Genomic DNA, 16,496 nt, shown 5'->3' with positions numbered 1-16,496 from the left:
AGTTTAGATGCTGTGGCCAATTCTTGCTTTCCTTTGTTTTGAAAGTCGTAAGGTTTTTGCTACTCAACTTGAGAATAGTTAGTGGAAACTGTGGAAGCCCAGCAGTTAAAAAAAATGATGTCAGGAAGTTATTGCACAGTTTTTATCAATTTTTTAATTTTTAAAAAAGTATTTATATAACATACAAATAATTTTTATGTGTAAGTTTTGCTAGTAAGTTGGTGGCATAGCCTCAGTAAATTGATGACCATCAGGCAGCTACAAGACCAGAACTGTGTGTCTTGTGCATGTGCCAAGCATCAAATGGAATTTTAAATTCCTTGTGCATGTCTCTTTCTTAGGAATCAACCACAGATTTCCTCAGGGCTAGATTTCCCTGGAAGGGTCAGTGTCTGAAGCAGCAGTGGAAATGGGTCACCAGGTGGGAAGGTCTTGCAGGAAGTCTGGGTACCTGGTTTCTCCCAGGGAACTGGGTAAAGCCAGGTGGAGGGCATGGGGCAAGAATGGGGCACAGCACTTTAGTGTCATCAAAGAGTGTATGTTTGTGAATTTGACATCATCTATTAAGGAAAAATGCTTTCCTTTGTATTTTACTGCAATATTTTCAGAATCTCCATCCTACTTTGTGTAGAAAATCAGACAGAGAAAAATTCTATGACCTTTCAAAGAAAATAACTTTTATTTTCCAATATTGAAAAGTGTGTGATTAAAAAGAAAAAAAAAAGAGAGAAAAAGAAATACTGATACTTTCCTCGGTGATTTTCATTAGCTTTTGAAGCCATAACATAAAGGTCATAAGCCACTGTATAGAGAATCTTATCCCTATATCAAACATAATACTTTTTAAAGATTATCACATCTCTTGGAAAGTCCTAATTTAAAGACATCACTATTTTTTTTTTTTTTAATTTTAAAGAGGAGAAATACTTTTTGCCAGAAAAAAAAACCCCTCAGCTCAAAACCTGTGTGAATCTCAGGGACTCTGTGGTTCCAGGTGATGCTCCAACTTTGTTGCTCAGCATCCAGAGGAGCACAAATTAAAGCTGCAGGTCTGAGCATTCCTGCTCCAACACTGAGAGCGATCAGACTGCAACAACCTTTTGTTCTTCTGTTTAATAGGCAGAACAACAGGGGATGCACGTGTTGTGTGATACCTTATTTCTATATCCATAACCCAACTCTGCTGCCATAAATAAAAACCCACAATGATGAATTTCTCATGGATTCTTAACTTTGGAAAAGATGCAAAAATGCCTACTAAAGGCAGAGTGGATCATCATGGAATTTCCATCCCACAGGAATAGCAGTATTTCATTTTGGCCAGGGAAGAGCTCTCAATTTCACCCTCCTTGCTCTGGCTTTACTGCATCTTATTGAAATAGCAAAATTAAACACTCTGATTTCATTGAAATGCAGCATTTATGTAATTTTGCAGTTACCTTGTGATGAAGTTGACAAATCCTTATATAATTCTTTAATTTTGTTTAGTCACCATTTCCCCAAGGGAGCATTTCCAGTGGGAAATTTTTAACGCTAAGATGAAAGGCCTAGGCTGGTGTTCAAGGTAGGAAGTAGGATCCTGGGGCAGTCAGCCTGCTTGTCCAGAGCAAGCTGAAGCATCTCCACGGGCCTGGAGGGTATTCAGTAGATGTGACCAGAGGCATCATTGAACCCATGTTGTCCTATTTTTTTTCAAAATATTACCATTTAAAATGTAGACTGTAAAGATGTTGAAAATGAGCCTGTGAAGATGGTGAAAAGTGAGCTGAAAAATGAAAAATAAATGTGCTTAAGTGAAAACATATTGCCATATGTTTTCATATGCAACAAAAGGTGCAAGTTATGTGCAAACTTCATAATGAATTCTGAAAATATAGTTGAAGAATGAGAACTGCAAGTGTTTCTAGCCTGGATGGCACATATTAAGGATAACTCCTATGTGCTCCATGATGTTTGCCAGATCTAAAAGCACAGTTATGCTGGTGGACTTCATTAATCATTCAATATTCTGAGCATAATAATGGGCAAGAGTGTTGGTAGTGTCAAGTAATTTTCTAAATTGTGCTTAACAGTTTCAAATGAGGGGTGAATGAACTGGCTGCAGTAACTAAAACACTAATTCTGAACCTGCATTCAAAGTAGACATGAGTTTCAGAGATTTTGTGGATGATCGCTTATCACTATATTTTGATTTTAAATAAGCCTTTCTTTCCACATCTCACAAGCTGATGTCTCTGTGTAGGACTGGAAACAAAAGTCCAAAATTCAATTTCTTTGTTTCTTCTGGCATAAACCAGATCAGGAATTACTGCAAAATTTCCAGGCTGCTATACCAGACCAAAGACACTGTGCCAAGTTGGCATAATTACAGGAACTCAATCTCCGACCCTTCCCCTTTTGCACAGCACATTGCCAGCCACACAGCAACACCTGGTCACCTCAATTTGGTTATAACGTGTCTTTCTGCTTTTTTCTTCAGAGCTTTGTCATCCGTGGTGGCTTTAGGAGCTAATATAATCTGCAACAAAATCCCAGGCCTGGCCCCTCGGCAGCGCGCGATCTGCCAGAGCCGCCCTGATGCCATCATTGTGATCGGGGAAGGGGCACAAATGGGAATCAATGAGTGCCAGTACCAGTTTCGGTACGGGAGGTGGAACTGCTCTGCGCTGGGAGAGAAAACAGTCTTTGGACAAGAGCTTCGAGTAGGTAAGGGTGTCTCTGCTACGGTGCTGTAGGGACCTGTTTGGGATGGTTTTCTCTTACTTTTCTTGCTATGGTCCTGCAAAGGTTTATAACCCTCAGAGTTTCAACAGTGATGCTTCCAGGACAATTTCCACTCAGTGAAAAGTAACTGGCAAGAGACGTGGAATCTCCAGTGATCTGTAGATGAAGTCACTCATATCTGTGCAACTTCAGACCCAGCAATGGCCTCAGTGCCTGCACAGCCATCCAAGGTCACAGCCCATGAAAAGATTATTTCCAACTGTTGTCTTGTTACACGTTGTCATGATAACTGTGGTGAATATTATGGCCAATCAAAAATTAACTAAAAGCAGCTCAGAAAAATCCCTCTTCAGACTTCCCAGAAGCTTAAGTAATGGGAGAGTCCCAAATAATTGATGGAAGTACTGTGCGTACAACGCTGGCCTTCCAATATGTGGCAATGATACATTTTAGTGTTGCTACCATACTGCAAAGAAAATACTGCAAGTGATTTGAGGCAGGAAAAATATTCAAAGAAAATAATACATGGCCTTGGCCTGACAAGCTGCTAGCTGTTAGAAGAAGTTAAATCAATACCTTTTCATTTACCCTATGTCTGATATTATTTCACAGGGGAGATTATGTAAATCTTTTTCCAGCACTGAGGTCACTATTTTCCTCATCACCCAGCTGGATATCCTTAACTTATTCCTGACCTTTTCTCTCTCTCCCAAGGACTGCCCACTCTCCTGTCTGCTGCTCTGGGTTGGGATAACTTGGGCTGTGTAGCTCTCTCAAGAGCACTCAAAGTGATACCATCCAGCTTCTCAGTGGGGTTGGAGCCTATTCTTCTTGTGTCCCATTTTTCTTTGGGTCATAACTCTTAAATTCAATGGTTTGGATGAATCTTGTGCTTCCAGTACAGCTGTGTGTGGTCAGACATAAGATCTCATTAAAACTGTATGAAAAAAGGCTTAACATTTAATTTCATCTGTGCAAAGAGGTGTTGACTCACATGGTGCTTTGGTTATTAGTGGTGGTCAAGGCGTCAGGGTTTTTTTTTCTCACACCCTTGTGAAATGAATGCCAAAACCTGAAGTATGTTTGGGTCAACAAAGGAACTGAATATTTTTTGAAAGAACATCCAAATCTGGGAGTCTAGCTGAGGTCTGAGTGCTTTAAGGACACAGTAGTTCAGCTGTAAAGTGTTGTTAGGGAATAAATCCATTGGCATTGGGCAACTGACTTACATTTGCAGGGGGTCTGTCATACTCTGTGAGCTTTACATTACATTCTCAAGGCATCATATTCAGGAATTAACCTAAATTTTGCATTCTACCTTCAAATTTAAATGAACCAGGAAAAAAAATCTAGTCACTTGTCTTGACTGTTAGAAGCATGGTCTGGTCCTCCTTGGTTGGTGTTATGTTTGTTTGCTTTCAGTTGGTAACCAGAATTACGTTGCTGTCAGAAAATACACATCTGCCAAGCATTCTGTACTTCTTCATGCTCTGTTTTCATCTGCCAAAGCTTGCAGGCATGCCCTGACCTTAGATATGTGAGTTGTCTTACCTTCTGTGAGATCCCTTATGGCCTGAGAAGGGCCGCTCTGGAGGGTTGTATCAGAGTGGGTGTCATCACAAAGCTTTCCAGTGAAAAGGCTTTCACCACTTCTGCTCTCCTCTTTAAGCTGAGGATCTTGTGCTGCCTCACCATCTTCACCACTGTGCTTGTGGGTAACAATCCTCTTCACCAGAGAGACTCCTTTCATCCTCCAAAACTATGCAAGTGAGGGCTGTTCAAATGCCTAAACAGGACAAGTTGTAGTTGTGCTTTCAGCCTCAGTGTTTCTATGTAAAGTAAGAGCTACAAGGAACAGAAATTATTTTTCATTAGGATGGACCAGCTATCAGGCTATACAAAGATGGAAAAAAACAGGGTTTTCTTGAGCCACTGTTCAAGCCATATTTGCCAAAATGTTTACCAGATTCTTGACCTCTTCACTGAAGCTGGGTGGTTTCTTGCACGTCTGAAATGACTGATGTGGAATTTGGTGGGTTCTTTTATGGATTAAACCAAACATAGATGAAACTTGGCTGTTGCAGCTGAGTTCTGCTTTGACATTTGTTGGGTGTGAAACCACACCGACTCTAACAGTTGCAGAAGGTTTACATGACCCCTTCCAGCTGAGCCAGATGAGTTCCATGCAGGTCTATAAAGCATCCCATAATCCACAAGTCTTTATTTTTTTTATTATTGGAGTAGCACCCAGAGATGAGGAGGTCAGTACCTAGGAAAACGATAGGGTTTAGGAAGTAGTGTTATTACATTAGCAAGGGGGAAAAAGGTAAAAAGATTTAAAACCCCAGCTACTTAAAAGTGCAAGATACTTCTAAGCACAATATTCACATGTGTAACTAAACACATGTGGTATTCACATGCCCTCTGAACAGAGAGAGATTTAGCTTCCTCAGGATTCCTCCTGAGAGAAGCTGTGAGAGAAGCAGAGAAAAGAGAATCAAAACAATTCTTATCTCATTCACTGCTCCTGTGTTTGTGCCCATGTGGAATGTGGTATGGAGATTGTTTACCCAAGGTGATTGCTTGATTGGATTCTAGTGATGGTTGTTTGGATTCGTTGACCAACTGGATCCATGTGTGTGTCGGGACTCTCTGCAGAGTGTCATGGGTTTTTCTTATTAGTGATATAGTTAGTGATAGGTCTTGTTAGTGTAATATAGTTATAGTATAATATAGTATAATAAAGTAATTAATTAGCCTTCTGAAATAATTGAAGTCCTGCACATCATTCTTCCTACATTTTGGGCATCCCAGCACCGATGAACACACACCTCTGTCTGACACAGAAACACCAAACCAGCCATTCGGCTCTTCCTGAACGCACTGAAGAAAGGACTAACACTAAAAAAAGACAGGCATGTTTTTCACTTCACCCCAAAGGAAAGCTTTGTCCCAGAACCCCTTGGGGAGATGAACACTGAAGGTGAATTATTCAGGTCTCAGGGTAGGGAGGGAAAGTAAGCAGTGATGACATATTAATTGCTCTCTTGCTGCGTGGGAAGGAGAGGACCTACTCTTTAGCCACTGATCAAGACTCTACCACCACACTGACAACTAGAGATTTAGGGTTATTCTAATTTGTATTTTGATGCAACACTCCCCCTTCAAAATTCAAAGCAAACACTCAGACTCACCCAACATGAGGTTTCTCCAACAGATGTACATCTGTTTCTACCATCACCTCTCGGGTGCCTTTATATTTCTAATTATGCATGTCTTCCACCCGCCACCAAGCCAGAAGACATGACACAGGGACACATGTACCCCCTTGTGATTTCTAGGGATCCTACTGTGCCAGGAGAAGCCCTCAGTTTATTAGCTAAGCTCTAGGATGGATCAGTGAGGAGTTATTTATTCAAAGAGGTGAATGAGGGCTGCATCACCAATACAGTACATGGAATCTATATTAAAAACAATTGAAATAGTCCAGAGGATGGAATAACAGTTGTAGAAATCATGGGGCATTCGTGTTGGTGTGAAAGATTTATAGCAGCCAGACATAAAAGTGACAGAGAAATCTAAATTACTAGCATGAACAAAGGCTGTAGCATGGGATGAATTTGCCAAGCATTGTGTATGTATAGCTTATTTTGATATATTTATAGCTGGGAACTCTTCCATTGTCATGCCATCCCCAAAGAAAGTCAGTCTGCACTAACTTTATTCATGCTGTCCTTGTACATTTTTGTATTTGTCACCTTCCTGTGCTCATCCCTAGTTTTCAGACCAGCTTCTCACATACTTTTCTGTACTCTCCACTCATTTTTCTTGCTTTAAGCCTCTTTAAAGATTGCCTCTTAAACAAATGAATTAAAAAATTAAAAATTAGATATTTTTAAATTAATTAAAATATAATTACACATGAAATGTTATTACTGGTAATCACTGTTGAAAGATAATTGCCCTTCTAACATTTTGAAAGCGAGGACCCTGATCTGGAAGAGGAAAGCCTCTGGTCCTATCAGGTTATTGATACAAAAGAGCTCCAGCACTAAGTCTCTATTCCCCCAAATGATGGGCAGAGCAATTTGTCACTTACACGCCTCTGAAAGCTGCAGATCATTAACAGCATTGAAAGCAAAGAACTCCCCCCAGAAAAGTAAGCAGTGCAGGCTCTGTAGTATGAAGTCTGAATCAATAACGGAAATGAAACCTACTGTTGTTCTTTTACAGTGGATTATTCTGGCTAATGATTTGTGCATTGACCCTTTCCACTGGAATCCTTTAAACTGAAGTGCTCATGAACAGGCAGCTCTTACCAGTGATAAATCCAGGGCAAAACTGAGCTGTTTTGGTGTTTTGAAAAATATACCTGTCAAGATATCCAAAGTGATCTGTACCTGTCTCCTTTCTCAGACTCATGATGTGGAAAATGAGCATGATTAGCAGTATTTGGCTGTGTCCTGTGTCACTGGTGCAGTGATTTGGAAAATCATTAAATTGGACAACTGACAGGGAAATATTAACAAGTAGGCCTAACCTAAGGGAGTTCTGCAGTTGTTTTTGTGGTGTTGGTTTTTTTTTTTCTTTCTTTTTTTTTTGTAAATGCCTTCCCCTTTGTTTTGATCTGCAGTTTTCTGGTGTGTTGAAAGGATGCATCTGAAGGGAAGTTACAGCTCTGCTTGCCAGGGGAGGTTTAGGAGAAGAACATCTTAGGAAGTGTCCTGTCTCTTCCCATTCACTTAACTTTTGATCCACTCTCCAGGCAGAAAGGGGGAGGGATAGGAGAAAAACCCTACAGTTTAAGCAACAAACAAAATCTGTGCATGGATTTTATTAACTACCAGGTGAAGAAGACTTTTGGCAAACACAATCAGAACATAAACTTCAATGTCACAGTTCTCTACAAGCATGCATTTGTACATGTGCACACATAAACTGGGAAGAGGATGGATAATTCCAAACAGAAGACTGGGAAAGGGAGGGGGACAACTTCTGAAAGAGAGATACTCATAAACAACTGTGATTCTTGCTCTCTTTGTACTGGAAACAGGTAACATTGTCAGTCCTCTCTTGATCCCATGTTTCAGCTGTAGGCCTGAAAAAACTTTGGAATTGGGCATGAAAGATATCTAAGTGATGGCGTCATGGAGGAGCCGTTGGCATCTTATCGTACATGCTGAGGGGGTGTCAGCCAGTAAATTATTCTTTGTTCAGGCCATATATAGGCTTAATTAAATTTGGATTCCACATATGAATCCAGTCATTTTTATTCTGGGCTGTGATGATGGTTTAACCGAGATGCCAAATGTTCATAAAAACTTCCTACCAAAAATGGGAGGAGTAGAGAGGCTCATTATTCTCCAAAAATGGATATTTGGGTCCAAGCAGATGGATTAATCTAGCACAGTAGTGTCTAGTGTGGTATGAGTTGGCCAACTTGGAAAGCTTGGCTTTCAGTGTGAGCAGAAATCTTGCGATACATGAAGACAGGCGGCATTCTTAGGAATGCTTTACAACCATAGCTGTGCTTTAATGCTATCAGCAAGTCAATAAAGGGAACCATAAATGAATCCAGACAGTTTGCTAAAGTAAGTACATTTCTAGCTCACTTTTTGCCTTTATTTTCTCCTGCCATTTCTTTCTCTGCTACTTTACGTTGTCATTTTCAATTTTTTAGAATCAATTTATGTTGTTTGTTATATGTTTGTTAAGGCTTAGTAATATTCATATATCAGGTTGACTGTATGTTTATTATTCTAACATCTGTGTATTTATTATGGGAAAATCTATCTTTACGAACTTGCACTATATCCAATAAAAACAATATGGGGGAAAAAAAGGAATTGTACAGCTGGAAACAATTTGGAGGAGGAAAATGAGTTGGAATTAGATTATTTTAAATATGATACAGAGCAGGGTACACACTTCACTGACGGAAAGGCAGTAATTATCTTTGTCATAGCAGTAGGTGCTATGATTGGTTTAGGCATTTGTCAGCTATGAGAACCTCAATTGCACAGTGGCTTTTGGACCTAATGTAGAAAAATTTGGGGTTTTTTGTTGTTGTCGTATAGCATGGGCCCAGACAAGCATTTGAGCATTCAAGCAACAGAGCAGAAATAAATTTATTTTCAGTAAATTGAACTGGATTTCTCCATTGGTGCTAGGATATAGTAAAAACCTTCCAGTGTGAGGGGTGGCTTCTCAGGGCATGCCATCAACTTTCAGCTCCTAGTACAGTGGGCTGTCTGGGATTCCAGAAGAGAGGTGCACAGGATGCATTCAATTGGCTGCAATCTGTACTGAGGATGTGTGCAGCTCCAGAAGATGATGCAGGACCAATACAAACTGTGTCTTTATTGCTCATGTAGCCAACTTAGAGTGACTGCTGGTGTCCATTTCCCAAGATGCCATATGGAGTCATTGCATTTGCCCGTTTGATTTAGTTAAACTATGAATACCATGGCAAATTTAATGATCTGTGGCTTAAGCAAGCATAACTCTTAATAGAAGCACAGTGGTGCATAACAAGATGTATATTTCTTGGTTATTTGGAGAGGGAGAGTTTTGTCATTATTAGCCTGAATGAAAAAAAAAAAAAAGACATGCATGATGAACCTCCACCCCTAGCAGCAAGATAAGTGGCTGGCAGGTAGAGGCAGGCAGTAAAGAGATAAACCCCCCAAAATCTGTGGAATTCCTCTGCATGTTCATTTTGCAGGAAAGATTTACCACCCTGCAAACAGTCATTGCAAAGTCTCCTCTTAAAATGTCTCAAACCAGTACCTTTATTTTCACAACTGGCATGTTGTTGCTGGAAGAAGAAACTAAAATATCTCTATCCTTAAGAATGTCCAGTCTATTTGTTCTCACTTATTAGCTATGTATTACTGCAGAAGGATTCTGGTGTGTCAGTGGCTATCCCACAAGTTGCCTTACAGAGGTAGAAAGGCCATGCTGGAGCAAAGCTGAGCTACTCCACCCAAAGCCCTGTGTGCTGGTCTGAGCTACACTACAGGCAGTGAGAAAAATCCTCAAAGGCTGCCTTAGCAGAACAGTTTCCTCAGTGCACTTCATCTCAGCTGAAAGCTAAGCACTGGGGAAAAGGTGTGATAATGTAGCAATAACAGAGCAAAGTGTGTGAGAGGGCATTTCAGTTTGCATTATCATCTCTGGGGGAAATTGAGGAGTTGATTCAAACTGTTCATAACTTTCTTACTGTAGAAGGTTGGATAAGCTTTTCACTATCACAAGTAACAAACTAAGACAGTAACCCAGACCAGAATAAAAAAATAAATCCTCCCAGCTGGTGGTAGCTGAGGTTGTGAAGGAGCAGTAAAAAAGTTATGAAACCCTTAAGGTGCTAAGAATTTGTACTTTTTAAACTGAGGAGACAAGTTATTATGGGAGTGGTAGGTTCAGACTCTTAATGACTGTCACTTGTTTTTAGAAAAATAAAAATATCTTTTTATTCTAAGAAAGTAGTGTTGTTTTAAAGAAACGTCCTATTTTGACAGGATGGAGGATTCCCAGCTTGGTGAATCAATTTGAACGTTTGTGGGTGATAATTTCTCTGTGCTTTAAAAATTTCTTAGGTGTCAGAACCTCAAAATGATTCAAGGAGGCCTTAGTAATGTTTTCAAAATACATTGTAAATCATAGAGGAAAAGACAAACATAAATGGACAGTACCATTTTTAAATTATGAGTTGACTGAAATAAATTTTGTTTTACTTTACTAGAAAAACTGTCAATTTGCCACATTAATTTTATAATCTTTATTTCTTTGTCTCCCTATAAAATAAATAAAAGCATATATAGTCTGCAGCATATAATAATTTCCAGCCATGAACAGACAGATGTTTATATATCTCAATTTATCTTCTCAATTTCCTTGTCTTTTTGTAAGGTTTTACTGTTTAGCTCCAGTATAGCTCAATTGTATTTTCTCTTCCCTCAAGGGTCATGTGTGTGAAGAATAGTATAAATTCTCTTAAATTAAAATGTTCTCGTTGCCATTTAAATATTTACCTATTTGGCAGCAGACTTTCTTTAAAAGGCAGATATCCTTATTCCAAGCACAGTGCTAATATGATAATACAATTACTTGGTGAACTGTGTGTGGCTTGCAGCTGGATGAGGAATGATGGTTACTGATCTGAATGAAATCTGGAATTTCCATTCTAAGGAAAGAGCTGTTGTTTCATTCCGTTTCATATAAAAGTGAAGATTTTCTTGGAACAGGTGCTTTTCTGTAGACATTTTCAAATTTAAACGACATACCTGACTGTGAGCAATTCCATTTTTGTTTTCAGAGCACTTAATTTTAAATTTATTCCATGCATTGATGTAAATTAATGCCAAGAACTGTAAGCTGGGAGACTCAAGTCTCTGGATCTCCTGAACTCTGCTCTCACATGCTTCCATGGGTATTCTGGGATGTAAGGGCCCATAACACTGCACAGCTTGGCAGGAAACATCATATAGTACAACACAATGTCTTCCTGTGACCCTAAACCTCAGACCTCCTGAAAAACCAATGGAGTGACATGGGGATGGGGTTTAACACATTGTTTCCGTGGCTCAAAATTAAATGGACCTTTTTATTGTGTGGAATTGCTCCATCAAAGAAACATTCTTTGGGTACTCATAAGTTTTGTCATTTGATCATCCTACTTGTGTACTTAGGTGTAGTGTAAAGGGGGCAGGATGGGGCCTTGGGTCTTTGATGATCATTTCTTGCCCAGCACTGGCCAGAACAAAAATCCTCCTTTTGTCTTTTAGCTTTTCTTTTGCTCTACAGGGTAACATTTTCCATATTGCTTTTCTGGTTTCCCTTGGGATGAGTCAGTCAGAGGTCCTGTGGAAAAGATAGTATACAAATTCTAGGCTATGGTTTAGTTGAATACTGTACCAAAGTTTGGACACAGGGCTAACTTCACATAACAGCTTTAAGCTTGGCATTTCCTCACTTCCAAGTGCCTCCAAGGCACTTGTTCATTTAGTGTCATTTTTTAATATCACTTTTCAATAAAATTGCTGAGTACAAGTGTTCCACAGCATGCTGACTCATTAGTTACTTCAGCATCCCAGCCCTATTGGTCAATGACTTAGAACATAATGCATGTTTAAGCCAGGAAGGCAAATGACATTGAAAGTCAAATAACGTGGGGCTGGGCTTCATCCAAAAGGACAGGGGCCAAGTTCTTGTCCTATTACTGTCAGTAGAAATTTTGCCACTGGTTTCACCAGAACCACTAAAAAGTCTCCTGGCTTTTGGTCATGAGCAGAACTTGAAAGTGAAGTTGAATTTCATACAGCGACTCAGCTAAACCCCAATTAGTTAAATGGCAATCAACCATGCAACATTTGACTTTTTAAGTACAGAGCAACTTTGCAAACAGGCAGGTGCTGCCAAACCTTGCCACTGCAGGGGAAGTTCTTTATGGAGAGTGACAGGGAGTGCAGGACAGCACCTGCTGGTGTGTGATGCCTTAATAACTTAGGGTTCTAATGACTTTGGAGATTCCCTAAGCTTTACTACTGCGGTTAAGTGTGTTGTCAAAATCTCTTCCCTAGAATTACAGATGATAGGTTTGGTCATCTAGTCCAACCTCTACGCCAAGCAGGACAGGCTAACATAACATTAGACTTCAGAGTTACATGTGTAGCAGCATCCCTCCCTTTCCTCCTCTGTTCTTAGGGATATGTTCTGTTTGGTGAACTACGTGTTTCTACATTGAAAAGCTTGAAATACAGAGAGAGGCATGTACAAACATTACAAAAAACACAGCATTTGTTATCTGCACATTTTGGTCTGCAAACAAATATTTTAGCATTCAGGATTAGATCACTGATCCATGCAGTTTGCCATCGTGCCTCCAGTCACGAGCAATTTCTTTTCCTAACAAAGTGGCTGGTGTATTGCAAAATATTACATCTGACAAATACCTCATTTTCTAATTGACAAAATTTCCTTCGTGCGTATCATGCCTGACCTTTTAGCATTGGATTAAATTGTGCATGACTGTAGTTTATTTCTTACTGATGTTCATACAGTGAAGAATAATATTATAGTTACTGATAGAAGAGGAAAATTGAAAAAAGAAAACAAGCAAGCAAGCAAGAGGACTCTATAATCTATTATTTGGAGACTCAAAAAAGTGAATCAAGCATTCTAAGGTAGTCATTCTCTCAGTATTCAAACTGGGAACTGACTCCAGCCATGCTTTTTTTACCCAATACATGCTTAACTTTAAGCCCTCCATTGTAAGTGCTATTAAAGAGGCCTTGAAAGCCTCTTTTTAAAGGCAGAACCAAGTGGTTTACAGAATATAGAAGTCATAGTGAAAGCCAGCATGCAAGATCAAGTCAATGATGGGTCCTTCTGCTCATCCCAGACCCACTTGGAGTGGATCTAGGAGACTACTTTTAGCCACAGGTGTAGTTTGTCGCTGTCTATAATGCTTTCTCCACTGCAGAGGTTCAAACTTCTATTCTGGGATTGTGTGAGAGGGATGATTCTTAAGACTTAGCCTAAGACTTAGGTGTTAGTTAAATGGGCTTGAATTACTGATGTGTCTTTTTGGTTTGCTCTCACCCCAGAAAGCTCACTGGTGCACTTGGAGAAGGCTCTGCTATCTCTAGATGAAAGCTCAACAGACATGCATGGAACTGCATGTAGACTTTTACAGCTTTATTCACTTTGCTAAAATGAAAAAAATGACTCATGGATCATTATTTTTACCTGTTCACTCATTTCTTCACCAAAATGTGGAAACTCATACTCTGTCTATTCAGCCTCCAGCTATCTTGTTCAGAAGAGATCTCCATTTTAAGTCCCATCAGACACGGTCAGTGCAACCTTGCAGTTCCTGAGGGGAATGGCACAAGAGGTAGAAGTGGTTTCTCTCTGCTGCTGAATTAAAGGGTTTCAGACAGCAAAGGCAGAAAAATGAGGAGCCCCTTCCTCACTTTTCTTTGGCCCAGTTTCACATCACACAGCTCCAGGCATTTGCTTGAGATGTCTGAGATAGGAACCTAGTCAGGCTGTTTTCCTTGTATGGTCAAAGAATAGGGAGAAACACTTCCAGAGGGTGATTTGCATCTTAATTTGACTGCACAATGGTCCCTGTTGCCTCTCCTGGGAGTTTAGACTCCCTTAATACCTAAATTCTCTTTGTGTTTGAAATTTTTCCATCTCTATGTATATAGTTTCACTCTCTCATAAAGCCTTACCTGCTTCCCCACATGGCAGACATGGAAACTTGACCCCTATTTAAAGTCCTACCAGTTCTTAGTACTCAATCACCAGTAGTACCTGCAAAAGTTGTCTTAGCTGTGGACTTTTAGACAGATAGTGGCAAAACTCAAAAATAAATGCTGCAACCACAGGCGTAGCTCCACCGCTGCTCTTTGGAAATTTAAGAATTGGCAGGCCAAAATTACCATCAGATGGTGCACCTATTTAGCAAGTGACAGAGACATGTTCCACAAAAAAATGGAAGCCACAGCCTCCAACAACCCACCAAGTAGCTTCCCCTGCTCTTTATTCTCAGTTGTGATATAAATTGAATGTGTTTGAAACATGGACCTGCTGGTCATACTATCCTGTTACATTTAATATGGAGTATGTTTTCAATCTTTGTAATGGAAGCCTTTCAACTCTCTGGCTAGGGACGTGAGGAAGTGGGAAAGAGTGAAGCAGACCTATAAATGCATGTGAAGGAAGAGGGAAAGAAAAAGGGACGGGCCAGAAGTAGGAAAACTTGGTAATGGTGAAGGGCAATGACAGGATCCAAAATCCTAAGTGGCCAGCACAGAGCAGTGGTGCATTCCTGTTTTAAGTTGAGGCAGTTCTGGCTATCAATGGTGGGTACCTGTCAGTGCATTTTTGAAGGAATCTCGATGTCTATATTTTAGAAACTTGCTAATGCCAGTATTCCAGGCAGAATCAGACAGGGTATTTCATTAAGGGCATAGTAAAGGTGGTGAACTTTCCTAAACAGTCAGGTGGGTTTTATTCTCTGACTGCTTCTCATTTCTAAGCATTTGGGTCCTCCATACTCAGAGCAGGATTAGCACAAATTGACAGGCATATATTTTAGGCTATATTTGTCACAATAACAAAATACCACGTGATTCTTTCAACTATCAATACATTATCATGTGTAGCATATGAGCTGGTATCTATTTCCATTCTACTCTATTTCTTGCTTTAAAGAAAATTCCAAAGTAATAGCTAGGTTCCTGGCAATCCTATTTCATGAACCTCACAAAACTTATGCAGAAAAAAATATTGTGTCTTATTCCTTTTCTTAGGTGGGTCTTTTACTGCTTTCTGTTGTTATAGTGTCTTTAAAATTATGCTGTAAATAGAATTTAGTATATTGCTAAGAATTACTAATTAGATTGTTCTCTTAGTTACAACTTCACCAGTGAAAATGAACTGAAAATTTCCTGAGTGAAAACATTTGAATATTCTTTAACTCAAGAAGTATTCATGCAGAATGGATAAAATAATTTTTCATTCTCTTTAGCTAAGCTGAGAGGAAGGAATCACATTGAGAAGCTCAATGCCATTCCCTTCCTATCCTTTTTCACATACCTGTGTCTCCTAGTTCAATGTAAGAACAATCATTTTATGGTGAAAGCGTGGACCAGGAGATAATGGACTTGTTCTCTGCTCCCAGCTGTGCCTTTTTGTGTGACCTTGGGCAAGTCACTTCATATCTCGCTCTCTGTAAAGAACAATGACTAATTTCAGTGAGGAATTGAAATGATTGGGGATTAACCTCCACTTAAACATTTGGGATGTCTCCTCAAACAGAACTGTTTGCTGTTAAAGTCTTCTTACTCAAAGAGGAAAGAAAAAGGAAAAGAAAGAAATATCGTGGAGGAATACAGTCTTCTAAAAAGTGAGTCCAGGCCTGAAACAAAAAAAAAAAAACCATAGTGAAAAATCCCAGTAGAAGAGGCCTAGTAGGATTATTAGCTTAGTTTGCAGAAGGAAGTTTGAAAACCTTAGGTAATTGTCCACTCAAATTTCACAAAGAGAAAATACTGAACTGACATTCAGTATTATATGTAACATAGAAGGGGCAGAATAAAGCCCACAGGGAGAGTAAATTCTGGTTACTTTTTGTATGTGTGCTGCGATTCTTTGAGTAAATCTTCCTGTCTGTGTTCCCTCTTTTTCTAGCTACTGGTGCACATCCTGACACCAGAGATGGGGCATTAACACTTTTTCCCTCTTTCCCTTTCTCTTTCTCCTTGCTGTCTCTCATTTTCTTTCACTTCAGCAGCTCAGTAATGCTGAAACCAAGTTCCCTTCCCTTTTGTTTGCTTTCCCCTTGTCCACTGATCAACCCTCTTGATTATTACACTGTAGTATTAACTATAGTATAAACAGAAGCACTGAGCAGGAGATTTAGCTGGGTTTTCCCTGCCCTCTTATGCAACCAAAGGTTCTGTAGCACCCACTTCTTGTTTGTTTTCAGGGATTAGTGGCATTAATCCACATACTGGTGACATAATGAGGCATAAGCTTCACTCAGAGAAGGCAAGACACTGTGCTTTGAGAGACCCTGGACTACTGTGCTAGAAGGGATGGGCATGGAAAGTTTGAAAGGTGCCAGCCTACCTTCAGAGCTGAGTGGCAGGAAGATTGCTGATGGGGTTTTGCACATCATGAAAGCATTTCCATGAACACTGTCTTCTTCTTGAAGTTGGATTCAAAGTGTCTGCATGGAACATCTCATACAGCAGCAT

At 39.7% G+C, this 16,496-nt stretch overlaps 1 protein-coding gene across 3 annotated transcripts in view; it reads left to right on the top strand.

Moving 5' to 3' along the window:
- The window catches only part of WNT7B (Wnt family member 7B), a 90,455-nt gene that overhangs the window by 49,028 nt on the left and 24,931 nt on the right, over positions 1–16,496 (top strand). For all 3 annotated transcript variants that reach the window (XM_053977717.1, XM_053977719.1, XM_053977718.1), the window contains one exon: positions 2,480–2,706. In XM_053977717.1, the coding sequence (XP_053833692.1) occupies positions 2,480–2,706 (227 nt within the window). The remainder of the gene's footprint in view (positions 1–2,479; positions 2,707–16,496) is intronic.

The sequence above is a fragment of the Vidua macroura genome, chromosome 5, assembly GCF_024509145.1.
Source record: "Vidua macroura isolate BioBank_ID:100142 chromosome 5, ASM2450914v1, whole genome shotgun sequence".
NCBI classification, from domain to species: Eukaryota; Metazoa; Chordata; class Aves; order Passeriformes; family Viduidae; genus Vidua; species Vidua macroura.
The sequence above is the reverse complement of the archived record's forward strand: the minus strand, read 5'-3'. Positions and strand labels throughout refer to the sequence as shown.